The sequence below is a fragment of the Petaurus breviceps genome, unplaced genomic scaffold, assembly GCF_028583685.1.
Source record: "Petaurus breviceps papuanus isolate PSGF00001 unplaced genomic scaffold, PetGlider_PUasm1.0 90849, whole genome shotgun sequence".
NCBI classification, from domain to species: Eukaryota; Metazoa; Chordata; class Mammalia; order Diprotodontia; family Petauridae; genus Petaurus; species Petaurus breviceps.
In genome coordinates this window covers 25,588,701-25,614,606 of record NW_027187361.1, presented here as the reverse complement: position 1 = coordinate 25,614,606, position 25,906 = coordinate 25,588,701, and the positions used below count along the sequence as shown (strand labels likewise).

Below are 25,906 nucleotides of genomic sequence, written 5' to 3'. Positions count from 1 at the left end.
TTTTTTTCCTTTTAAATTTATTTTTAGTTTACAACATTCAGTTCCACACATTTTTGAATTCCAGATTTTCTTCCCCTTCCCCCAGGAATGTAATCCAATATAGGTTCTACATATACCTTTATATTACACATATTTTCACAATAGTCAGGTTGTAAAGAAGCATTGTAACCAATGGAATGAACCTTGAGAAAGAAGAAACAAAAGAGAACAAAAAAGAGAGAGCAAATAGTTTGCTTCAGTCTGCATTCAGACTCCATAATTCTTTCTCTGGATGTGGATAGCTTTTCCATCATGAGTCTTTTGGAGTTGTGTCAGAACCTTGCATTGCTGACAAGACCCAAGTCTATCAAAGTTAGTCGTCACAGATAGAGTGTGTCTGTAATTGTGTACAGTGTTCTCCGATTCTGCTCCCCTCACTCAGCATCAGTTCATAAGTCTTTCCAAGTTATTATGAAGTCCATCTGCTCCTCATTTCTTTAGCACAATAGTATTCTATCCATTCATATACCACAACTTATTTAGCCATTCTCCAATTGATGGCCATCCCCTTGATTTCTAATTCTTTGCCACCACCAAAAGAGCTGCTATAAATATTTTTGTACTTTGGGTCCTTTTCCCATTTGTATGATTTCTTTGGGATACAGCCCTACAAGTGGCATTACTGGGTCAAAGGGTATGCACATTTTTAGCCCTTTGGGCATAGTTCCAAATTGCTCTCCAAAATATAAGATCAGTTCACAACTCCCACCAAAAATGCATTAGTGTTCCAATTTTCCCACATCTTCAGCATTTATCATTTTACTGTTTTGTCATGTTAGCCAATTTGACACGTGAGACATGGCACCTAAGAGTTGTTTTGATTTGCATTTCTCTAATCAATAGTTATTTAGAGCATTTTTTCATATGACTATAAATATCTTTAATTTCTTCCTCTGCAAATTGCCTGTTCATATACTTTGACCATATATCAATTGGGGAATGTCAGTACTTTTTTCTATAGCTCTTTTTTGTACCTTAGGACTGAGAAACAGGAGTTTTATAGTCAAAATTAGTTGCTGTGTTGATTTTGTTTAATTTCTTTGAAGTTGCTATATGACAATATGATTATTGCTGTTACATTTATTTTATTTCAGTTTTTGGCAAGCAGAAGTTATAAAAAAACCACATTGACCGAAGAATTAATACTTCACTATTTACCAGAAGAGTTGTCTGACAGAAAAAAAGTTTATGATGATGAAATGAAGGAGTTATCAAAGTAAGTGTTGTACATATATTGCATCTTATTGAGATGACAGAAAATACATTTTTGTTAATCTCATAATCTCACAAAAGTATTTTTAAATATAGTGAAGAAAATGAGATTATAAATTGAAGATTTGGTTCTAAATAGAATAAAGCAGATTTGTTTGTGTTATAATTGTGTATGGAAGAACTCTGATGATGGTCTAGCTTTAATATAAGATGTTGTACTATTGCCTCTGAAATCTCAGAATCTTTCCATTCTTTCTTAGTATTTTTTTTTTTTGGCTTTTTGGAGAGCAATTGGGGTTAAGTAACTTGCCCAAGTTACACGGCTAGTTTTTTTTGTGTGTGTGTTAAGTGTCTGAGGCCGGAACCGAACTTGAGTCCTCCTGACCCCAGATCCTGCGCTTTACTCACTGAGCCACCTGGCTGCCCCCAGGTTTCATCATTTAAATGGGAGAGTTCTAGCTTGTTTTGTATCTGCCTTATATACTACTAGTTATTCTCATCTGTTCTGAGTAGTTCAGCTTAGAAAGTGTAAATAACTTAAATTTTTTCATTGCTTTACAGTTTGACTAAAGATGTTCCCATCTTTGTGTGCACCATGGCCTTCCCTACAATCCCTTGTCCACTACATGTCTTTGAACCTCGATATAGGCTTATGATAAGAAGATGCATGGAAACTGGCACCAAACGGTTTGGCATGTGTTTAGCTGATGAACTTAAAGGGTAAGAAATTAGATATTAAGATTTTAAAAGGCCCTAAAAATGAAATGCATAATCTGACATTTTCCTTAATAGTTCCACCTTTTGAATTCTTTTGCTGTGTATTGGCCAATGCAGTCAATCATTAGTCTTTGATTTGATGTGTTACCTTACTTTATGGGATATCATTTGAGTCTGACGCAGTGAGGAGGACAAGATGTTGAGGGTGAAGTAAGGTGATGGGGGTCAGAAGGAGCTGAGGGATAAGTATACTTGTCTACTTTTAAATATCGCAGCGGGGAAACTTCGCGTTTGCACCGAATCTCACTGAATCCACTGAAGTTTTATTGTCTAGAAAGTGTCTTTTTTTCTCAGCATATTATTTAAGAGAGAGAGGAATAAAACTGATACCAAAAAATCTGAGTAGATATAAGTACAAATTGTGGGATAGATTAATTGTGTTTGACATACCTAACAGTCAAAAAAGTCATGATATTTATTAAATCACTGGGGTTTATTTTCAATTTTAGGGTTTGTCATTTAGAGAAACGTTTATATCAGGAGGAATTTTTGTCTCCTAGAATGATTGCTCTGGTACTGCTGCATCAATTTATAAAAAATTAAATTAGTATAATTTATCAGACTAGCTTTATAAAGTGTAGAGGCATCATTCTTTTACCATAAGGCCCAGTGACATCTAAAGTAGCCAGTGACACTAGACAGAAGATTTTGTTCTCATGAATTGATGTTACTTATCAATTGTTCTTACCCCCATCCCTTGGTATAGCTGCAAGCCCCCCAGCACACCCAGGGTGGCTGCTAGCACAGGTTCTTTGATCTGCTTTTCTAAAAGAAAGCAATTCAAAAGAGGGTTAACAATCTTACTTTAATTGAACATATATCATTTACCTAGTTCAGGGGGAAAAGTCAGCACCCTGAACTTCAGAGAATGCAAACAGAAGTTACAAGTAGACAAAAAAAATACAGACAAAATAACGCAGTTCAGCAGACAGGGCTTCCAGCTGTCTGACCATCACATCCATGCAGTCAGTCACCAGAGAGAGAAGCCCCAACAGCTCAGCGGCTGCCCAGAGGTCTCATCTGGCCAAAACAAAACCTCGGCTCAGAGGTGTATAGAGCTGTCTCCAGGGTCAGAGAACGGCACAGTCCTCTTGACCCACCTGACTACAAAGTAACAAAAATTGTGCCTTCCTGAAAAACAAGCCTCCCACTTCAGGCTCCATGTGACCACATTCAGCCTATTAGGGGGCAGAGTATATTTTCAAATCAGGGAAGGTCCTCAAATTCCCATTACCCCTGCCCAAGAAGTCATCAACTCCTGGACTGTTAGAACTGGAAAGGACCTTAGTGATTGATGTATTGTGGAAAAAGCTTTGGAGACAGGTTCATCTGCTGCCTCTGCTCCCTCCTCCCAATATGCCTTGGAAAATTTCTGAACCTCTCTGGAACAGTTTTCTCATCTGTAAAATAAGGGAGGTCGTATGAGGTGACTTCTGAAGCCTCTTTCAACTCTGCATATCCCATGGACCACACACCAGGACACTGGGCCTACCCAGCACAGGCGTCCTGCCAGCTGTCCTGACAGGTGCTCTTTCGCTTTTCTTGGTTCTTCTGTGGCTCTGGGAGCAGTCCATTAATCAAGGTCACTCCTAATCTCCTCTTCCTGCCCTAGAGGGGCCTCTGCTCTTCACAGGTGTATACCATATTCTCACAGATGGGAGATTTCCTTCCTTGAGTGTGTGCATCTCAGGGCCTGGCACTGTACTTGCTTACTCCCTCAGCTGTGGTCTGACTGTGCCATCTGATAAATGAGAAAATTTTACTCACTGTTAGGCATTTGCATCAGCTGCTCCATGCCTTCCTATCATATCTTACCAGGTGGAATCACTAAGGGCTTTGTGTAGCCTTTCCTTCATGTCCTCTTACAGATATTTACATTTTTTTTTTAAATTTTTGTAGGGGGGAAGGCAGGGCAATTGGGGGTAAGTGACTTGCCCAAGGTCACACAGCTAGTAAGTGTTAAGTGTCTGAGGCCAGAATTGAACTCACATCCTTCTGACTCCAGGGTGGGACTCTATTCACTGTGCCATCTCGCCCCACCCCCAGATATTTATTTTTGATAGGATCTTCTCTTCAAGTCTTTCTTGAGAGAGCAGTCAAGAAAAGATGGCAGCAAATCAGTAACTGTACTCCAAACATTTGAATGTCCTAATATAGACATGGTCACTGCTAACCCTCCTCAAAAACCCTCTGAAACTCAGGTCTGTTTGTTCCATGGGATGAGTCACTGCCATGGGATCTCTTAGGCAACTGACTGTTTCCCTTTCCCCTTTGTGTTCAGTCTCCTCCTGTGTCTTACTGGGGTCTGTACGGATCTCTCAGAAGGCAGGGAGAGAGAGAGAGACAGTGCTTCATGGTGAAGTGCCATACCCCAGGCAGCCCCTGCCTGTTCTCTCCAGCACCACCACACACATACCCACCTCTTGCTTAGCTCCTCCAGACTAGGAAGCTTCCTGTCACCACCACAAGCTTTTGGTTTCTTCTTCTAAGACTAGTTAGACTACATCAGCTGTGATACCTGCCAAAGAAGATCCAGAGAGCTTGAGATTCTGATTTAGTTTCTGTTGTGTCTCCCAGATTCTTCAAACATATATAATGTTTGATATGAACAAGATGTCCTGGTTTCTTACTAAGTGAAACCTAGGAAATTTTCTTAGCCTTTATTTAGTAGAAATAAGGGTTGCTTAGGGTTAACGTTATTAACATTTTAGACCCAGAAGTGATCATAAACATGTCTCATCTAGCTCAGGGCCTTCTGGCAGCATTGATTGGCATGGAATGGCCTGGGGGCTTGCACAGTGCAAAATGTGCGTGCTTTGTGTTCAGAACCAAGGTTGTCATGAAGTTTCATGATGCAACACAGTCAAGTGCTGCCAAGAAACATCTTAGATCTGTTACACATGTGATTTTTAATTAATTTTTGGTTGTATGTTCAGAAATGTTTTACTGTTGCCAGATTTTTCAGTCTCAACCTATAGTTTAAGAAGTGTGTCTAGCTCACAAATTTTAGGAATGAGGAAATTTAAGCCACAAAGACTAAGTGGTTCCCCAAAGCCACACCAGTGATTAAGTTGCGAAGCTTGTATCGCACTGTATTGCTTGTCTTCTGAATCTGTGTTCTTGTCAGTCTACGAGTGTAGTGTTTACTACATGCCAAGCACTGTGATCGTCCCTGCCTGTAAGAATTGTACATTCTAATGGGGGACGATAACACATAAATGGAAGGTAAAAAGTTGGGCATAGTAGAGGAAGTCCTGAAGGCAGCCTGAAGAGGAAGGAGACACGGCTAGCCAGGACACCCCCTCAAATAGAGGTTCTGGGACCAGCCACCCAGTCAGAGAGAGGGACCCCAGGGCTAAGTGGTGCTTCCAATGTATGATTTTCATGTGAGACATTAGGGTGATGAGCTTGGGGCTAGGGTCTGGTAGAGGATGTACTAAGTGTACATTGTCTTTGTTGCTTCCCACCCTCTCACTTATCACCATTTTATATAAGTTCCTTGACTATTACCACAAATGTTCCTGGACAGATGCAAAACAGTGGGGAAAAAACCCATGTGTATATTTGTGAGTATTTTATAAGCACAGTTTTAAGACAGGGGAACTAAAGTAATTTCAAGGAAGAGTCATGACTTCTAAGGACCTAGTGTAGCAGTAGGAATGGCACTGAATTTGGAGGGCTCAGGACCGAAGTTTGAACCCGAGCTCTGCTATTTACTGCCTATGTGACCTTGTGCAACTCACTTAGCCTTCTGGCTCTTGCTCTCCTCTTTCATAAAATGAGGGAGTGAAACCTGTTGACCTTTCACCTTTGTGTGAAAATAGGATCTTTTAAGTGGACTGCATTCATATGAAATTGATTTCTGTAGTACATCTCCAGTCCAAAATTGAAACCAGCCTTTTCATGTCAGCATGTAGTCTGACACTTGAGCTTGGTCAAATTGATTGAGCAAAGGGATGAGGTACTATTTTTATATAGTTCCCTAACCCATAGACTTTAATTTTATTAAAAAAATGATTGAAAGTACACACAAATAAAAACAATTTCGCTGGTGTATTTTACTAGAAGAAATATGCATATTTACTGCTTATATGTACACTGTCTATAATAGTGCTATTTAAGGAATTCTGTTTGGCTTTACTGTGTTCAGTTCAAGAATATCAGAGTGGACAACTTTACTCTGACAGAAGCTAGTTAGAATGAAACAGGAGGTAGAGAAGGCATTGAAATCTTAATGCATAAACCCTATGAAAAGGATGGAGAGAAGGAACAGTATACAAACAAAATTCATGAAAAAGCCTGGAATGTATAATCCTACTGTCAAACAGTTGTGATGAATGAATACATGAAATATGAATTCTTCATTTAAATTGCAACTCGGCACAAACCAGACCTGGGAACTTTAAAAAAATGTACATATAAACCCTAATAATATTTGGAAGACAGTTGAAATTCTCCATATCAATAAAATATTGTGGGTTGAAGTCAAGTAGAACCCATAGATTATAAGCCTCATGAAGACCCAGCTGGAAAAAAGAGCTGGCAGGCAATCAGGACTGTCCCCCAGATTATGCACATGGATGCATATACACTGTTCTCCAAGCATGTATGTACCTGTGTGTGTATGTGTAATTGTAGCTGTGTACATATATGCCAAAGGGATTCGTTCCTCTTCAGAGTATTTTAAAATGCACAGGAAAATATCTTCATCATGCATGAATACCCGAAGCAGACTTTAGGTAATTATTGCCATTACATCAGCACCACTGGTTGGTGAATTGATCACCCTATAATGCTTGTTAGTGTGTTTCTCCAGTGTCAGATTATGCACCGGTATCTCCTTTTTTGTTGTTCTCGTAAATATGTTAGAGCTTTAGATTTTAGCCTCCCCCAAGCTCCCACACTCCCAAAGAAAAAATAATAACGATGATGATAATTAGAAGATTTTTATTTTAAGTAAAATTTCCCTAGAAGTTTTAGAAATGTCAGTGCTTCCTGGCAGATGTTGGCAAGTTGAATGCATTAAATAATCCCAATCACTAATTTAGTCCTGAGGAAAAATAAAAGTAAACTCTAAAAGAGAGTCCATGTGCACTATGAATCCTGGGTGTGTCACACTGTATTCGATGACAACAACAAGGTTTCTCTGAGCATCCCTGAGGGTCTGTCACCCCCTGGCCAGTCTACTCCTCTTGTCTGTATAATTCTTCGTCTTGTCCTTTTTGGGAAACTCCAGATTCCATTTAGAAATTCATGCGTGCTCCATGCGTGTGCAGTTGAGACTTTGACTAGTCAGTCCTTAATATCCTTGTGTCTGCCTGGGATATCGGAGGTGGGAAGTCAAGCTTACTTAGCTGACCCACCTCCCTCCCTGTAACTCTCATGACTCTTGCCAAGGCTGACTTAGTGTGGAGGAGATGAGACCATAGTAATTTAAGGCATTGAGTCGAAGGAATGATGGAAAGCTGACAATGTTTGGGCGAGCTAAATGCAGGTGCAGCCTCTTAACAGAACTTTTATTATTCCCCTTCTTCCTCCTCCAGCTGCCTGAAGACCATGGGTACCTACTCCCAAACTTCCATTCTTCCTTATTTCACTTTGGGCCCCTCTCACATATCTGCCTCCTAACATTCCCTGTAGCTCACACATCTGCCGTCATTGTAGCACCTCAACTTAGTCTCCGTATAATAAAGCCTATTGTTTTATCTGTTTCTGGAGCAATGCCGTTCAACTGCATACCAGCATTTAAATACTAACTTTCTTCTTCTTTGGCTAATGCCAAGCAATCAGACAATTAGAAGAGATTGGGGAATGGTGAGAAAGTTACCCATTCACTTATTCCAAGGATCTGTCATTTGGTCAGTGTGAGTACTCTTTGCACTGATACAGATCTCAGTGCCTCTGTAATTTAGTAGGTGGTCTTTGAAAAGTATTCTGGGGGCCGGCCCCGATGTCGGGAATCCCGTGATCGCTTCCTGCCTCAGATACTTGGCACCCACACCAAATAACTGACCATGTAACCTTGAGCAAGTTACTTAACCCCAATTGCTTAAAAAAAAAAAGTATTCTGGCCAAAAACTCATCATCTATGACTAATTGGGTGTGATAAGCGTCACCGAACTTAGCCAAGCTTATCCTTGAAGCTTTTCTTGTTCAGTAGGACTTAACAGACTTTAACCTCTCTCTACTAGGATAACCCTTGAGAATCCAGTTTGGCCTCCACACCGTGACTGAATTAAGTCAGGAAGCATTTATTAAGTTCTGCTATGTGCCAAGAGCAGCTTGGTGGTTCAGTAGATAGAATGCCAGACTTGAAGTCAGGAAGAACCGAGTTCAAATCCACCTTCAGACACTTACTAGCTGTGTGACCCAGGGAAAGTCATTTAACCCTATTTGCTTCAGTTTCCTCATCTGTAAAATGATCTGGAGAAGGAAATGGTAAACACTCCAGGATCTCTGTCAAGACCCCCCCCCCTCCCCAGGGGGTCGCAGAGAGTAGGGATAGACGGAAACGACTGAACAATGATGTGCTAGGCATTGTGCTAAGTAAGTACTGGGATATAAGGAAAGGCAGAAAGACAGTCCCTGCTTTCAAGAAACTCCCAGGCTAATGGGGAAGACACATGCAGACGGCGACTTACAAGCACGAGACACCAAAGAGTACCTGAGCAGATCTTTTTTTCCCCTTATTTGTAAGGGAATCATGAAGCCGAGTCATCCCCGGTGTATTCTCTTATTGGAACAATGTTCTCATCTGGTTAACATTTATTTAAGAACCTGAACATCTCGCTTAGGGGTGTGGTCAGCAGGCTCGATCTCATGCTTTCTAACTCTGCAGTTAATTAGTTGTATGACCCTGAGTAAGTCACTTTACCTTTTTGGTTTGAATTTCCCCTACCTACAATTTGGACACCAAACTCCATACCTAAGGTTACATCTAGTTGTAAAGTTATATGATGGTTTTTGTTACCAGGGAGCCAAGCAAACTTCCTAGGGTAATTACAAGAGTGGATAATTACTTAGAAGCAGGTCTGAGTAGCAAAATAAATAATGTGCTGCGACTCTACATTGTCCCTTTGCAAGGAGATCATAGAACTGTGCATCACAAGGATATCTTTTCTGGAAGAATGCTTTTATCTGGTAAGGTGTTATTTAGTAAGAAACCTAGACATTTTGCTCAAATCAAACATTGTATGTAATCAGGAGTATGGTAGGGAGTAGAATATCGTGCTGCCTCTCTCTTCTTTGTTGAGCATCGAAGTGGAGGTAGTCTGACTAGTCCCCAAAGAAGAAACAGTTGGTGGTGACAAGAGACTATTTGGTTTGGGGGAACTGAGCAGCAGGTAGGTATATTTGTTTGTGGCATTGGAGAAAAAAGGAGAGGGTTAGATGTTTAGAGTGTGATTAAGGCGGGCACTGTGGAGGACTCTCTCACTTCTTCCCCATCTTCTCCCAGGAGATCTACATGAACCCAGCAGCATGTGGGAGAAGAATGAAAAATATTACCATTAAATTCAGTGCTTGGAGAGAAGAAGTGGAGAACAGAAAAGGAAGTTCTGTATGGCAGGGACAATAATCAGTAGTGTTATGGAGAGACTGCCTTTCTTCCGTGCTTTTCCTGTCTGGCTAAACATTTATCTTGTTTGAACTGATGATGTATCTCTAACATTTCACCTCTGGCTCTTCTTACTTTTAACTTTATAGGAGAATTCAGTAAACATTTTGAGTGCTAATCTCAGGTAAAAGTCTCGCCCTTGTGTATAGTACATATGTATTTCCTAGAGACATACATACTACTAGTCCTGCAGTGAGATAATTTATTTTTCTATTCAAGTTTCAATAGCAAATTGAATTCTTCATAAAATGCCAGAAAATCGCTTGACATTCATACTTCCAAAATAATATGATTTTTTTTTCTACCCACCCTTCCCTAATTGTCATTCTAGATTTGCTGATTATGGATGTATGTTGGAAATTAGGGATGTCAGATTTTTTCCTGATGGAAGTTCAGTCGTTGATACAGTTGGCATTAGTCGCTTCAGGGTCTTAAGCCATGGTCTGAGAGATGGGTATAACACTGCAAACATTGAATACCTTGAAGATAAAAAGGTAATGAATTATTGAACCTGTATAGGTGTGTGTGTGTGGGCTAAATAAAGATTCATACACCATTTTCCTCTTAGAAGTGCAGTTTCACAAACCTTTTAAATTCTTATTGACATTAACCACTTAATTAAATACTTCATTAAATGATTTAAGCATTGGGTTTGTTTTTGCTAATGTCAGTTGGTTCTGTTTACTCTAGGTGAGGAGAAGCTAATGGAGGAGGTATTTTAGGATAAAAAAAATTAGCTCACTGCCTATATGGAATGCATACACTTAGAGATTTTCTGTAGTGTGAGCTAATTATATAAGACCTACATCTATGGTATAACTTTTTATTTTGTTGGAAGTATTTTCAATACCCTAAACATCAGACACAGTTGCCTTTAAATATAATTACCAAAAATACTTCCAGTGTCAAGTATGAAAAGATTTTTGGATCATTTGCTCTTTATGGAGTAGGGCAGCTAGGTGGCACAGTGGATAGAGCACTGGGCTTGGAATTAGGAAGACTTATCTTCGTGAGTTCAAATCTAGCCTCAGACACTCACTAGCTGTGTGACCCTGGGCAAGTCACTTAACCCTGTTTGCCTCAGTTTCTCATCTGTAAAATGAGCTGGAGAAGGAAATGACAAATTACTTCAGTATCTTTGCCAGTAAAACCCCAAATAGGGTCATGAAGAGTTAAGCATGTTTTTTTTTTTTTATTAAGCAATTGGGGTTAAGTAACTTGCTCAAGGTTACACGGCCAGTTATTTCTGGGTGTGGTGCTGAGTATCTGAGCCCGGATTTGATCCAGGTCACCCCGACACTGGAGCCAGTGCTCTTACTCGCTGAGCCACCTGGCCGCCCCTAAGCAATTGGGGTTAAGTAACTTGCTCAAGGTTACACGGCCAGGTGTTTCTGGGTGGGTGCTAAGTGTCTGAGCCCGGGATTCGATCTCCAGGTCTTCTCAACACTGGAGCTGGTGCTCTTACTTGCTGTGCTACCTGGCCGCTCGAGTTGAGCATGGTTAAAACACCTGAGTAATAACCTGCCCTCCATCAATTTTAAGAGTTTTGAGAGTTCTACATATGCTCCAAACTTTTGAAGAATTCTGGAAATTTAATTTTTTTTTAGCTTCATATTGTAGTTTTAAATATCTGTTAGCTGGTATTTGGTATTAGTTTCTTTGGTCCACAATTGGAAATTTTCTGGTGATAGAATTTAGCCATGAGAATCTTTGGTCTTGACATTTCAGTTGGCTTTAGGTCTACGTGATAATTATTTGTGACACATACTAATGAAATCACATCCAGGGACATTTTCTTCACAGAACACTATATAATTAGTGGTGGAGCTGGTAGCTCTCTCCTGACTTTCCGGCTAGTTCTCTTTCTATTCAGCATGACTCCTTTAAGTTGCATCTACTTCAGACTTGTTGAGTCATTAATTTCTTGAGGAAAAGTTGAGACAAAAGAACTCAATGCTAAAGTTAAGAACTATTTCCAATTCAACATCAATCAGAATATGTATGATGTTATCTGATAAGATAAGAGTAATTTACTTTGAGTCAGAAGACTGAGGTTTTCATTTTCTAGCTCTACCATTTATCAAGCTAGGCAAGTGACTGTACTTTTTTGAGCCTCAGCTGCTTCATTTTTTAAATGGGAATAAAAGTACCTGCCCAGCCAACCTATATTGTACATGAAAACTCTTATACATAATATAAAAGCTGGAAAATGCTATACAAATTTCAAGGGATAGTCTTATTCCTTATGTCTATGTGATTGGTCATTAGGAAAGACCAGCATTAGGGGCCTCTCTGTTTAGTGGGTTTTAAAGAGTGAGTTAAAGATCTCACTTAGCTGACTGAATTTTGCATTTATTTGTAGGTTTTTAGTCTAGTACGTGAATTAATCAAGTTATGTGTTGTCTTGTTCATGGCTAAGGTGGAGGGACCAGACTATGAAGAGCTTGTCCATCTCCATGATTCTGTATATGATCAAGCTGTTTCCTGGTTCACTTCTCTTAAGGAGAACATGAAAGCACAAATTTTAAATCATTTTGGTTCAATGCCAAGCAAGGAATCTGAGCCCCAGGTAAGCTTTCCTTTATTCTGTTGTTGTCATGACCTGTGTTTACATTGTAAGATAAATTTTCCAAGGCACAGTTCTGTTGCATTTGGCAGAAAGAACCTATTGACTCTGCTTAGGACTATAACCCACTATTTCACATGATTTAATGTTTGATTCAACAGCTGGTAGAGTGTTTTTATATTGGACACAGTTACTATTGGGGCAGAAGGTAATATAAAGGACTTTCTTTCATTTAAAAGGATTATTCTGATTAAGTTAACCACAGGAGCAGCTTCATTTGCCTCATAAGAAACTTTATGCCAGAATATCATTGAAATCCAATCATCAGTAAAGAGCAAATCCCTTTTGTGTATTGTATGTAACAGTGTCTTATGTATCACAGGCTCTAAATGAGTATTTGCTGGATGAGTGATGACATTCTAAAACCCTCTCACTGTTCTTATTAAATTAGAATATTTGTTTTCCTTCTGTGATAACGTCATTCTGTTATAATGAATCAGCATTGACTTTCCTTAGTATCCCCTGGAAATTCTTCCTGTGTCACTGGTTCTTTAAACCCTCTTAATGGATTTGACATTTATGAGATATTTGTAATATAGTCTAGCTTCTCCCACATATGGTGAGAGAACTGAGATTTGGTGGTTCAGAGACAAGACAGGTAAAATAGCCTTGCTTGGCTCCTCGTTACCTTCGGTTTGCCCAGCACAGTCTTCAACTTAGAACTGTGGGACTAGTTTATTTGTAGTAGCTCCTACCACCTGGGTGTATCTCAACCAAGTATTGGGAAAAGAAGATGATTTAGATTCAGATGACCTCTCCAAAACTTTTCATGGAATATTTATTAACCCAAATTGATTTTTTCCTTTTTTTCATCCTTTTAAAAATTATTTATTTTTCACATTCTTTTCTTTTTAAATTTTAAATTCTGAATTCTCTCATGACTCCCCTGGCCACTGAGAAGGCAAGCAAAATGATATCAATTAATTATACATGCGAAATCATACAGAACATATTTTCATATTAGCCACATTACCAGAAAAAGTAGAATAAAGCAAGAAAATTATATTTCAGTTTGCACTCAGAGTTCGTCAGTTCTCTATGGAGATGGATAGCACTTTTTCATCGAGTCATTTTAATTGTCTCAGATCATTGTATTGATTGGAGTCGCCAAGTCTTTCACAGCTGATCGTTATTATAATATTGTTCTTACTATGTAATCTCCTGGTTCTTCTCACTTCACTTTATATCAGTCTTACCATGGTTTTTTTCTGAAACTGCCCCCTCATAATCTCTTATATCTCAGTAGTACTCTATTACAATCATATGCCACAACTTGTTCAACCATTCCCCAACTGGTGGACGTCCCCTTAATTTCTAATACTTTGCTACCACAAAAAGCTTTATTTTTTGTACAGATAAGTCCTTTCCTTTTTCTTTTATCTTTTTGGGGTATAGACCTAGCAGTGGTATTGCTGGGTCAAAGGATATGTGCAGTTTTATAGCCCTTTGGGCATAGTTACAAATTGTTTCCAGATTGGTTGGACCAATTCACCCAACAGTTTATTAGTGTGATTATTTTTCCTCATCCCTTCCAGCATTTATCATTTCTGATAAATGTGAGGTGGTACCTCAAGTTGTTTTAATTTGCATTTTTCTAATTAGTAGTGATTTAGAGCATTTTTATATGATTATAAATAGCTTTGATTTCTTCCTCTGAAGACTGTCTGTTCTTATCCTTTGACCATTTATTAGTTGGGGAGTGGCTCTTATTTTTATAAATTTGACTCATTTCTCTATGTATTTGAGAAATGAGGCCTTTATAAGAGAAAGTTGCTATAAAATTTTTTGATGTTACTTCATTGTCTGGCACCTTTTTGCAAAATGTAGTTTTCCTGATTATCTCTTTTAATTAAATTTCTTTTTGCTTTTACTTTGTCTGAGATCATGATTGCTACCCCTGCAACTTTTTTACTTCAACTGAAGCATGATAGATTCTGCTCCAGTCCTCAAGTGTGTTTCTTGTAAACAACATATCGTTAGATTTTGTTTTCAAATACATTTTTCTGTTCACTTCCATATTGTGGATGAGCTATCCCATTCACATTCACAGTTATGATTACTGTTTATTTCTCTCCGTTATTTTTTCCCCTGTTTAGCCTTCTCATTTTACCCTGTCCCTCTCAAAAGTCTCTTTTGCTTTTGACCACTGCTCCCCATAATCTGCCCTGCTTTTTTCATTCCTCCCCCACCTTTTGAAGTCCCCTTACCCTCTAGTATTTCCCTATTGGGTAAGAGATTTTTCATGGCCAGCTGGGTTGTGCCGACATTTACTAGCTGTGTGACCCTGAGAAAGTCACTTAACCCTGTTTTCCTCAAGTTCCTCATCTGTAAAATGAACTGGAGAAGGAAATGGCAAAGCACTCCAGTATCTTTGTGAAGAAAGCCCCAAATGGGGTCATAAAGAGTCAGATACCATTGAATGACACTGAACAACTACCACAAGATAGATTTCTGTACCCAATTGAGGGTGTGCATGTATGTGTGTATGTATTCTTCCCTCTTTGAGCCCATCCCAATGAGAGTGAAGTCCAAGTATTACCTACCAACCCATTCCCCACCCTTCCCACCTGCAGTTTCCCTTTCATTATAAAAACTCTTCATTGAAAGCTTTTTATATATGAGAAAATTTCCCCTATTCCATCACCCCCTTCACCTATCTTCCAATGCATTCCTCTTTCTCACCCCTTAATTTTTTGGAGTGGGAGATCATCCATCTATGTAGACTCCATTGAACTGCCCTAATAATGATAAAGTTCTTAGGAGTTACATGTATAATCTTCCTGTATAGGAATGTAAAACAATTCCAATTTATTGAGTCCCTTCTAATTACTTTTTCATATTTACCTTTTTGTGCTTCTCTTGAGTCTTGTGTTTGAATGTCATATTTTCTCTTCAGCTCTTCTTTTCATCAGGAATGCTGGAAAGTCCTCTGTTTCATTAAATATCCATTTTTTCCTCTGAAGGATTATACTCACTTTTGCTGGGACGGTTATTCTTGGTTGTAATCCTAGATCCTTTGCCTTCCATAATATCGTGTTCTCCAAGCCCTCTACTCCTTTAACATGGGATCTGCTAATTCTTTTGTGATTCTGACTGTGGCTTCATGATATTTGAATGGTTTATTTTTGGGTGTTTGTAGTATTTTTTCCCTGACCTGGAGATTCATTTTGGGATTTCTTTCAGTAAGTAGTCAGTGGATTCTTTCTATTTCTATTTTTGCCCTCTGGATCTAAGGAGATACCAGGGTAGTTTTCCTTGATGATTTCTTGAAACATTGTGTCTAGACTCATTTTTTGATCATGGCTTTCAGGTAGTCTAATAACTCTTAAAGTATCTCTTCTGAGTCTATTTTCCACAACAGTTGTTTTTCCATTGAGATAGTTTACACTTTCTTCTTTTTTTCCCCATTCTTCTAACTTTGTTTTCTTATTTCTTGGTGTCCCATAGAGGCATTAGCTTCTAGTTGCCCAATTCTAATTTTCAAGGAATTATTCTTTTCAATGAGCTTTTGTACCTCTTCTTCCATTTGTCCAATTTTTTTAAGAAGTCTTTTTTCTTCACTGAAGTTATGTAGCTCTTTTTTCATTTGGCCTATACTGCTTTTTAAGGAGTTCTTTTCTCCAGTGAATTTTTGTGCCTCTTTTATTATTAGACCAATTCTATTTTTTAGGTGTCATTTGTGACAGATAAAAGATAAAATGACTTTTTTTCCAAAGGATTGAGCCTCCTGAGCATGTCTGTTTTTTAAGCAATGCATGCTAATTTCATAACAAATTGGATCTAGGCTTCCTCAGCTGTGGCACTGGAGCCCAAATACAGGAGAGGAGATAGGTTTTTTTATGCATTAAAAACAATCAAGATCAATTAGTCAAAAGAAGATAATTAACAAGGTAAAACCAGGAAACAAAATTAAGTGATTTGGTTTCTAATTAGAGGAAAGATGAGGGACTTTCCAAGTTGAGGGGGGGAGGGGGTGTGTGAATAGGTGCAATTACCTGAAATCAGAAAAAAAAAGGTATGCCAGTCCTTCCAAGTGACTTATATTCCATCAAAAGAACATGGAAATAACTGATTGACAAGTACAGGGTCAGTTTTCAGATAAGATATATGGATTGCTTGAGATTTGTAATTGTGAGAAAACTGTTTGCATCAGTCTTTGAATCTCAGTGGGCCACTGGGTTAGCATAACCCAAGTCTTTAGTTAAGGATCTCTAAGCAGCAGGTAGAGGTGATTCAGCTTTCAAGTTCATATAGGGCTAGGTTTAAACAATACAATTAAGTTTTCATACAGTTCCTATAATTGAATAAAGTTTTCTCACAGGACAGAAATTGGACTAAACTTATGATTGAATATAAAGGGAACTGAGATAGATCCAAAATTGAGTTACACAGTGAAGTCAGTGTGGTTCACTCAGTTTCCACAATTCTCTCATATTTTCTTTAGTGGGTTTTTTTTTTTTTGCCCTTTTTATCGTTAGTTCTCTTTTCATAATTTTCTTTTATCACTCTAATTTCCCCCCCCAATTTTTCCTCTATCACTTTAATCTCTTTCTTAAATTCTTCCAGGAATTTTTATTGGGCTGGGGTCCAATTAGCATTTTTCTTAGGGGCACTTTGGGTAGCTGTTTTCACATTGTTGTCTTTTCTGAGTTTATATCTTGGTCTTCCATGCCACCACAGTAGATTTTATGGTCATATTCTTTGTTCTTGCTGTTTGCTCATTTTCCCAGTTTATTTCTTGACTTAGAACTTTGTGTTGAAGTTGGGCTCTGGTCACCAGCTTCAGGATTTTTCATGCTTCTGTTTTCAGAGCTAGTTCTAGCTGGGGATCTGCAGGTTTTTATTGCTTCTAGGATGTTGTTATCCTGGAAGAGGTGCGGTCACTGCTTTTCTGCTCTGCACTCTGTTCTTTACCCAGGATGGGCTCCTGCTCCCCTGCATTTGTAATCACAAGTACTCCTCTTGACCCTGGAATTGGCACTCAGTTTCCTGTTTGCTTATAGCCACAAGTGCTGGTGTTCCTCTGCACCTTGGAACTGTGACCAGGTTGACAGATCATAAACACTCTTCTCCTCTGTATCTTGGACCAGAACTGCTTATGGGCAGTAGAGTTGCCAATCAGCACCAGTGCCAACAGAGGACACCCTGTAGTCTCTTCTGACCACGTATCCAACCCTGTTACTGTCTAGAATCTGCAGCTGGGCACATCCACCTCCAGGACCCACTGCTGCTCATTGCCATGTGTGTTCCCAGTGGACTCCCACTCCCATCTCTCTTGAAGACTCCTGAGTGGTCTTAGACTGGGAGAATGTCACAGTCTGACCTTTTGTTGGCTTTGCCACTTCAGAATTTGATTTGAGGAGTTATTTTAAAGTTATTTGAAAAGAAACATTGGGAGAATTCAGCTGGGTTCCTGCCTGTTCTCCACCATCTTTGGCTCCTGACCCCAAGTGAATATCTAATTGGTAGACATTCATTTCCGGCAGCTGAGTGATTCTGGGACTTGGTGGTAGCAGAGAAGTTTGTGGTGCCACACTCCCCTCCAGTAGGAAAGGAAGGCCTTATACACTAACCTCTGGTATCAATCCTGAGACTTGGGCTGTTCCATCAGTGAAGAGAGGTCGATGCCTAATGAGCAAGGACAATAGCTGCTGAGCCTTAAATGAAATAATACTCGTGGTCTTGGGATAGGCACACGTATCGAGTGAGTGGGGACTGTCGTGAATGTTCAGAGGGGTCTCAGGATCCATAGCTTCCTTCTCTGCCTAAGCCCACTACTTTCCTCTTCTTCATCATTCACAAACTGATCTCCAAAATCAAATCAATTACAAATTATAGCAGATCCTTATCAGAGATATTTAAAGCAAAGATTTTTGCCTCCTAATTGATTGCTTCCCTTCTTATCCTAGTTACATGGATTTTGTTAGGGCACAAGCTTTTCAATTTCACATAAGCAAAATTGTCGATTTTATCTTTTGTAGTTGCCTCAGATCTTTTGTGTACCTTCTGTGTGTCCGGCATTCCTTGTGTCAAGTTCTGGGAATACAAACAAAGGCAAAAACCCTACCTGCTCTCGGAGAGCTCCCAGTCTAACAGGGGAGGCAACATGCGGATCATTCTGTACACAGAGAATGCACAGACATAGGTGCATACAGAGGCACATATACCTAGTTAATATGACTAAGACATATGTGATAAATTGGAACTAATTTCAGGAGAAATCCACTAACATTAAAGGTGTGGCTGGGCAAGGCTCATTACAGAGGGTGGGATTTCAGCTGATATTTGAAGCCAGAAGTCCTATGGGGAAGGAAAGAATTTCAGGCATTAGAAATAGCCAGTAAAAATGCTAGAGATAGAGTGCCCTGTATGAGAAGCAGCAAATAGCCCAATATCACTTGATTGTAAACTAAGAGGGAGCGAGGCTTAAGAAAACTGAAAAGGTGAGAGAGTATGAGGTTAGAAAGGGCTTTAAAAACCAGACAGAGGTGTTTATGTTTGATCTTGGAGACAAAAGGGAGTCACTGGAGTTTGTTGAATGGAAGGATCACATAGTCAGACCTACACTTTAGGAGATCAGTTTGTCAGCTGAGTGACTAAGGGATGGACCAGTAAAGATTGAATTCCTACTTGAGATTCCTAGAAGGAATCTTATTAAGTAGGATAAAGTGAGCTCTAGAGCCAGCTGATTGATATAATTGTCTTGGAAGAAATCACTTTTAAAAAATGTGCACATGGAGGGCGGTTAGATGTTGCAATGACACACACACACACACACACACACACACACACACACACACACACATACAACTAGCCCTGGGCAAGTCATTTAACCCCAATTGCCCTGCCTTCCCCCCTCCAAAAAAAAAATACATATGTGTGTGTGACACACACACACACACACACACACACACACACACACACACACACTCTCAGTTATCTGGTGACTCGGGCCTCCTTGCCTGTTCTTTGAACAAAAGCTCCAGCAGCGGCCGTTTTCACTGGCTGTGCCTCGTGCCTGGAGTGCTCTCTCTCCTCATCTCAACCTCCTGGCTTCCTTTAGAGTCCCAGCTAAAACCCTATCGCCTAAAGGAAGCCTTTCTCAATCTCTCTTAATACTTATATCTTCCCTACGTTTATTATTTCAGTTTTATCCAGTATATATCTTATTTGTACATGATTATTTGCATATTTTCTTCCATATTAGACTGAACTCCTTGAAAGCAGGAACTATCCGTTTCCTTTCTTTGTATCTCTAACACTTAGTGCAATGCCTGGCACATAGTAGGAGTTCAGTAAATGTATATTGACTGACTGACTGTGCAGCATACAACATCTCTGGGTAAGTGATCATCTAAAAGCAAACTGTATCTTGAAGATAATGAAATAAAAGAGAGGTACACTATGTGCTTTGTGATCAGCAGGAGACTGGTTTGAGGGGAATAGTGGAAGCGATGCCAGCCTTCTTCTCTAAATAGTGATTTTTGTTTCTTTGTCTTCATTTCTTTTTCAGAGTAATCCTAGTGGCCCAGCATGGTATTGGTGGCTCCTGGCTGTGTTGCCATTAGAAAACCGGGCTCAACTTGCTATACTTGGTATGACATCCCTTAAAGATCGTCTAATTGCCATCAGGCGCGTATTAATATTTGTAACACGTAAAAGACCCAGATGACAAGGGCTAATTTATGATCAGACAGAGGACAAACTGAGATTTTTTTTGTCTCTCTCAAGATTGTTGGAAACCCTTATGCTTTTAAGTGTCAAGCACAGGTGAATAGCCATCCATTTTGGTGTGTGAGACACACTAATTATAGGGTCACAAAATGGACAATTTATTAAACTTTGAACCCTACTCAGAAGTGAAAACACTGTGCCTGCCATCCTGGTGGAACCTGAGCCTCTATAATGTAATTCTACAATTATAATGGAGTCCATAGATGTGGAAACAATTAAAGAAAAACTCTTCATAGTAAATGCTTCTAGCCTGCAATACACTGTGCTCAAAGCACCGGAACACCACAAGTGGCTTATGTGCAGTCTGAATTTATAGGGAAAAAGAACTCCCTGGACAGTAAAATCTCCTGCTAAATTAGGTGTATTTGCCAGAGGGAAACGAAATTTTCACATGGAAGTAGTTTTCCCAGAGCACATTGCTGACACACAATGTTGCCACCCTTCTTTGTGTTTACGAAATATTCTTGTCTGTGAAGTTGAATAGTTACGGCATTGTCCAATGAAAGCTATGTAATGTCTGCATAAGTGATAGCTACTAAATAGAGCCGTATTTGGTAGCCTGTAGTAGTCCCTAGCGTTGTGATTTGCATGTTGTCATCAAATGAATGTCAAAATACATCTGAAAGAGGTGTGCTTTGGAAATAGAGAAACCTAAAAGTAGTGCGTCTGGTCAGAAGCTAGCTATTCGGTAAGGAATCAAGACCAAGGTAGTTCACTCCATTTATAGGGATGTCAAATATACAGCCCATAGGCTAGAACTGGCCCACTGAACATTTTGAAAATATACATAACCCTGTCTTATTAATTCAATGGATGATGTGTGTTTTGTGAAATAGTCTAGCCCACCATTATTTTCATAAGCAGAAAGTTAGGACATCAACGGATTTGAGTTTGCACCCCTCCACTACTATATGAAGATGTTAAAGGCTGCTATGAAATAGTTTTCTGTTTCAATTCAGATCCATAGAAAGCTTATAATTGTGTGTGATTGGTGTGGGTGTGTAAGCATTCCGAAAGTTTCCCTATAACACCAGCTTAAAAATCTTAACCCTTGTTTTTAGAAGCAGATAGCCTACAATAATCAGAGCAGGTGTTATCCATTAAAGAAGTGTGCCTATATGTGCCAACCTAATACATATTATGTTTGGAACAGTGTTGGTTAAAAGAACTGTTTTAACCTGTACTGGTTACTGTTCTGATTTACATATCAGTTGGTGCATGTGGACAGATGCTTGGTCCATGATATTGACATTCTCAATATGAAAGAAGGCATGGACTTTATGTAAATGAAAGGCAAATCTCCCTTCAAGTTTTGTTATCCTCATTCAATGTATATGGTATTTGGTTTTTTAAAATATATTTCATAATACCAAATGTTTCTGGTTTGTCAGTCCGTTAATCAGATAATTAGGAACTTAGTAAAATGACAGTATTACTTTAGTTCAAGTTGTGTGGGTTTCCAATACATAAAACTACTTATACAAGCAGAAGGTTGGGGGTGGGTTAAATTTGATCTTTCCAAGAGACATGGAGGGTTCCTGTGCCATGTTATACTTTTAAGAAAAGGAATTTTGAAAATATCTCACGATCAAATGTTTAAAGTGCCTCATTTACTTATTTTGAATTTATCTCAGTACAGATGTAGTTTAAAATCAGTTTGCCCAAATCAATTCTAAAATATTGCATCAATAAAAACATTTAACAACTTATAACAGTATTCAACTTTTTGGGGCATTGAAGTCTTTGGTCTTCTAACAAAAAAAAAAGTGTGTGATGTTCCAGAAAGCCTTTATTATATGTGGTTCATAAAAATTGATAATATGCACTGAATATTCTATATCTTTTTCCTTGTGGAAAATATTTTCTATCTTAACTCCATATACTTGTGAATGTTATTAAAATTTTTAGGCATATAATTTATCACCAGTGGCATAATAACTCTGGTAGCCTTTCAGAAAATTACGTTTCCATGGTTAGAGTAATAAAAGGGTTACCTGTATCAGTGCTCTTCCCCCTGACATATAGAAGCTGTCATGGTGTCCTCTGCACTGTTGAAATGTAGCTCACAATTCTCAAAGACTATTATAGGTGAGTTAGAATCATTGTTATTTTTCTTTTCCTTCTTCCTTTCATTAATTTCTATTTGGGTCTTGCCAAATCTATTCATTTCTGTCTTCCTTCCCTTCATTAAAAGTTGGTACATGCTATATACAACAAGGCTGCTGCACATCAGAACAACACACATGTTTTTGTTACCAAAGGAAATAGGTAAAGATCTTAGGACTCTGTTAAAAGTTCACAATTGTTGTGCTGTTGCAAAATACCAAGTTCAATATCCAGCAGCACCTGAGTACTTGAAGTGCACCTGAATGACAGGTGACTTAACTTATCAGAAAGCCAGATTGATATTTGCCACCATAATTCTTTGAAGGAAACCAAATTAAAAACGAAAGAAAAAACACTCAAACTCCAGTTTGCTGAATTTCTGTCCAAAACTTGGGAGCATTAAAAAGTAGTTTGGGAAAATCTCAGAATTAACAGCTGATCAAACCTGTTTATTAACTAACATTAGAGATACCACAATTTCTGAGGACTCCTTGAATATTAATTTAACCTGTTTTTCAAAGTCAGGGCCTTTTAATTTCATTTTGAAGTGAGTTTTCTTGCACAGTATTGTTTTATTCATATAAGCTTAACAACTTCTGCTTTTTCTTTCTTTTTAATAAGTATTTTTAACTTTTACTAAATTTAATAATAGCAATACCAATTCTTAGGGTAATTTGCCCCCCAGGTACAGCTAGCTCTCTGTTATTTAACATTCTTTAAGCTGGAACTGACAGTGTGGTAACAGCAGAAGAGCATTTGGGAGCAGAGGAAGGAGGACCAGGGTCAGATCCCACTTCCATCAGTACTTGTATTGTTGCCTTGCTGTGGCTCAGGCATATCTGTACGATTAGGGGAGCTGCATTCCATGGCTACTGAGACTCCTTCCAGTTCTCCCCATGTTCTCTCCCTACCCAAATGAATCTAAGGTTGTAAAAACACAAGGAAAAAATGGGCACTAGCTGCAGTAGCGTGAAAGTTCACAAGATGAGGGTATTTTCACTTCAAAGTAGAATCACTTTTGCTTCAAAATGAGATACCCACACTTTTCTTTCTCAGAGCAGAAGTTAGATTTTTTGGCAGTTTGCAAATAATGAAAAGATGGAATGTTGAGACCTGTGTCAGCAGCCCCAAGGTAAGACTCTTTTACTGTATAAAAAAATAGGCCTATGTTTACTCATTTTTAGAATTAATAAGTACTAGAAGCAGTTTGTTTTGCAATAAATAACCCTTCATGAACAGGAGATTAAATATATGTGAAAGGTGTGAATTTTGAAAAGTTCTTGTAAGGAATATCTGAATCAAATTTTAGTGTTACTTTATTATATTAAAAGCCATTGGAATTTAATAATATACTCTCATAACTACTGTAGTAGTAGCTATCAGTCAGAGTACACTATCCTTTAAAGTTGCCAGATAACAGAGAGTTTACTGTAATACTTACAGTTTTCCCTATGGAAGGAGTTCTGTGTTTCTAACTCCTCTAATCTTTTTCTCTTGTCTTTTCTAATCACTCTAGCTAGGGCAATTTCTACCAATTCAACATTCATACCCAAAAGTTGTATCTTTTATCCATCAAATAAAATTATAATGGAAACAAATTTGAATAGTAACCTTCTAGAAAGAGGAATTGTGACTGGAAATAGTTTTTTTTAAAGGCAATGCAGGAAGTTTAAAGCAGAAAATTACGGGTAATTTCTATTTCTACAGAGCTCATGGTGTTATTTTTACTAGATGGGCATCTTTTCTCCCATCAGATAGCACAGGAGTCACAGATTCGCAGAGGCCACTGGTGATTCTGTGGGCATCATTTCCCACTAAATGGCATGACAATATTTCGGATGAGTTCTTTGCCTGATTCAGAGACACACAGTCAAGAGTAGTTAGAGTGGGAGCATTATATTGAGCCATCCGTACAGGTAGAAAACACTGAACCCTGAAATGTCACTGATTCTCACCTCCTCTTCTCACTGGTGCTAGACATTTAATCCTAAGCAGTGTGCTTAGGGAAGGACCAACTGACGTATTCAGAAAAAGTTTTAAATGCTAAGAAATGTTGACCCAAGTCTGACCAACCCATAGAACAGCCTTTCATTAACAGTTCTCCCTTTAGTATATTCTACATTTTATAAAATGTTATTTTGGCATGAGATAGTCACATAAAAGTGCCACAGTTCCACTCTGGCAAAGTTGGGGATCATAATTCATGCCAGGATATGTGTATCTGGATTCAGCTAATGGAAGACATCTATCCTTGGCAAGTAAGTAGAAGTGGGGAATGTAGGTAGGCCTCGTGACTGCAACCACCCCAACTATGCAATTTGTGTTTGGCATTTCAATGAAGAAGCCACTTGTCTCCACCATGAAGCAGAAGAAAAGCCTTTGGTTGCATGAAGGATTAAATATCAGAGGTGTGCACTCAAGGTCAGAGAGTTTGGAGACCTCTAGGTAAGGGAATTTGGACCAAGATTCTGCCCTGAATACATTGCCCAATTAATGAGGCTGGATTGGCAAATAGAAGCCTTGAGAAAGAAAAAATGAAAATCGGTTTTTAACATGAATACACTCTTTAACTTTTTGCTTTTCAGGGACCATTTTTAAAAATGCCATTTGGGGCCTTTGCCATCTATCATAGTAACATGAATAGTTTGTCAAGCTTTATACTACTAACAGTCTGATCAGTTACAGACTTTCATACCTCTCACTGCGTACCCCCACACAGTTTTCACACTGAAATACATGGAAAAAATGTTCTTGCTAAGATGGAAAGTTGTACACTATATTCATACGTAGCTTTCATGCTAGTGGAGTTGGTATTGGTAGCGCCTTAATTTTGCAGTTGTGAAATGATTGTACCAATTAAGAATCTGATCTGTATTTTTTATATAATTAAATGAGCAGGTTTGAACAAGTAAGTTTTAACATAGATAAACTTGAAATGAAATCGTGCTCTTTCCTGTTTAAAGATAGATAATGTGTTCTTACATCTGTGTAATATAAATTATTAATCTGCGCCTTCTTTTATATTAAGTATGAGACAGGTCCATGTTGTCATAACAGTGTTTGGCATTCTTGTTGCATAAGTAAAGCCAAACTGAAATGCTGCAATATTCACTTCATGTATATTTGTAATATTCATTGAAAATGTGTATTTAATTTATGTGATGTTTGGAATAAATAAATCAAATTCTCATTGTTGCATATCTGCTGTAATAAAACCTCTTGTGAATTAGAAGATAGTGATGTGGAAGTGAGATCCCATTGCTGTCCTTTCTCACCCTCTCCTCACATGTGCTTACTGCTCCTCACTGATGGTTTTTGTAGCCAGAATGAGGGTGGTAGATCTAGGACTGGTCCAGATCCTAGAGGCATATGTCCCAACCATCTCATTTTACCCTCGAGAAAACTGAGACTGAAAGAGGTTGACTTGTCCAAGGCCACACAAGGATCAAGCATCTGAGCCAGGGCTTGTTTGACTATTAATGGTGTCAAGGCCAGTTAAGATAATTTCTCCTTTTAGGACAATACACTATCTTAAAACTCTTTTTCTTTCTTTTGACTCCCCCCATCCTCCATCTGGGTAGGATCTTGTGTAGTCCACAAACCATTGTTTGATTTTCTTTGAGCTCAGTTACTAATGGAGGTGCTAGAAAGAGCTTTTAGGACCTCTGGGATTCCTAGTGTTTGCTCACCGAGGCAGGAGGGATACAACACTTCTTTTTGCCCAAGACATATTTGAATAGAAAATGAAATGTCAGGCTGCCAATCACACTCAAGAATTGAACCTATTGAAACCACAT

General features: G+C 38.7%; 1 protein-coding gene across 2 annotated transcripts in view; it reads left to right on the top strand.

The window, feature by feature from the left end:
* Nucleotides 1-25,307, top strand: part of LONRF2 (LON peptidase N-terminal domain and ring finger 2) — a 47,521-nt gene extending 22,214 nt beyond the window's left edge. For both annotated transcript variants that reach the window (XM_069073009.1, XM_069073010.1), the window contains 5 exons: nucleotides 1,134-1,255; nucleotides 1,813-1,971; nucleotides 9,975-10,137; nucleotides 12,063-12,212; nucleotides 19,783-25,307. In XM_069073009.1, coding sequence (XP_068929110.1) covers nucleotides 1,134-1,255; nucleotides 1,813-1,971; nucleotides 9,975-10,137; nucleotides 12,063-12,212; nucleotides 19,783-19,941 — 753 coding nt within the window. In that variant the 3' untranslated portion in view covers nucleotides 19,942-25,307. The remainder of the gene's footprint in view (nucleotides 1-1,133; nucleotides 1,256-1,812; nucleotides 1,972-9,974; nucleotides 10,138-12,062; nucleotides 12,213-19,782) is intronic.
* The last annotated feature ends 599 nt before the right edge of the window (nucleotides 25,308-25,906 follow it).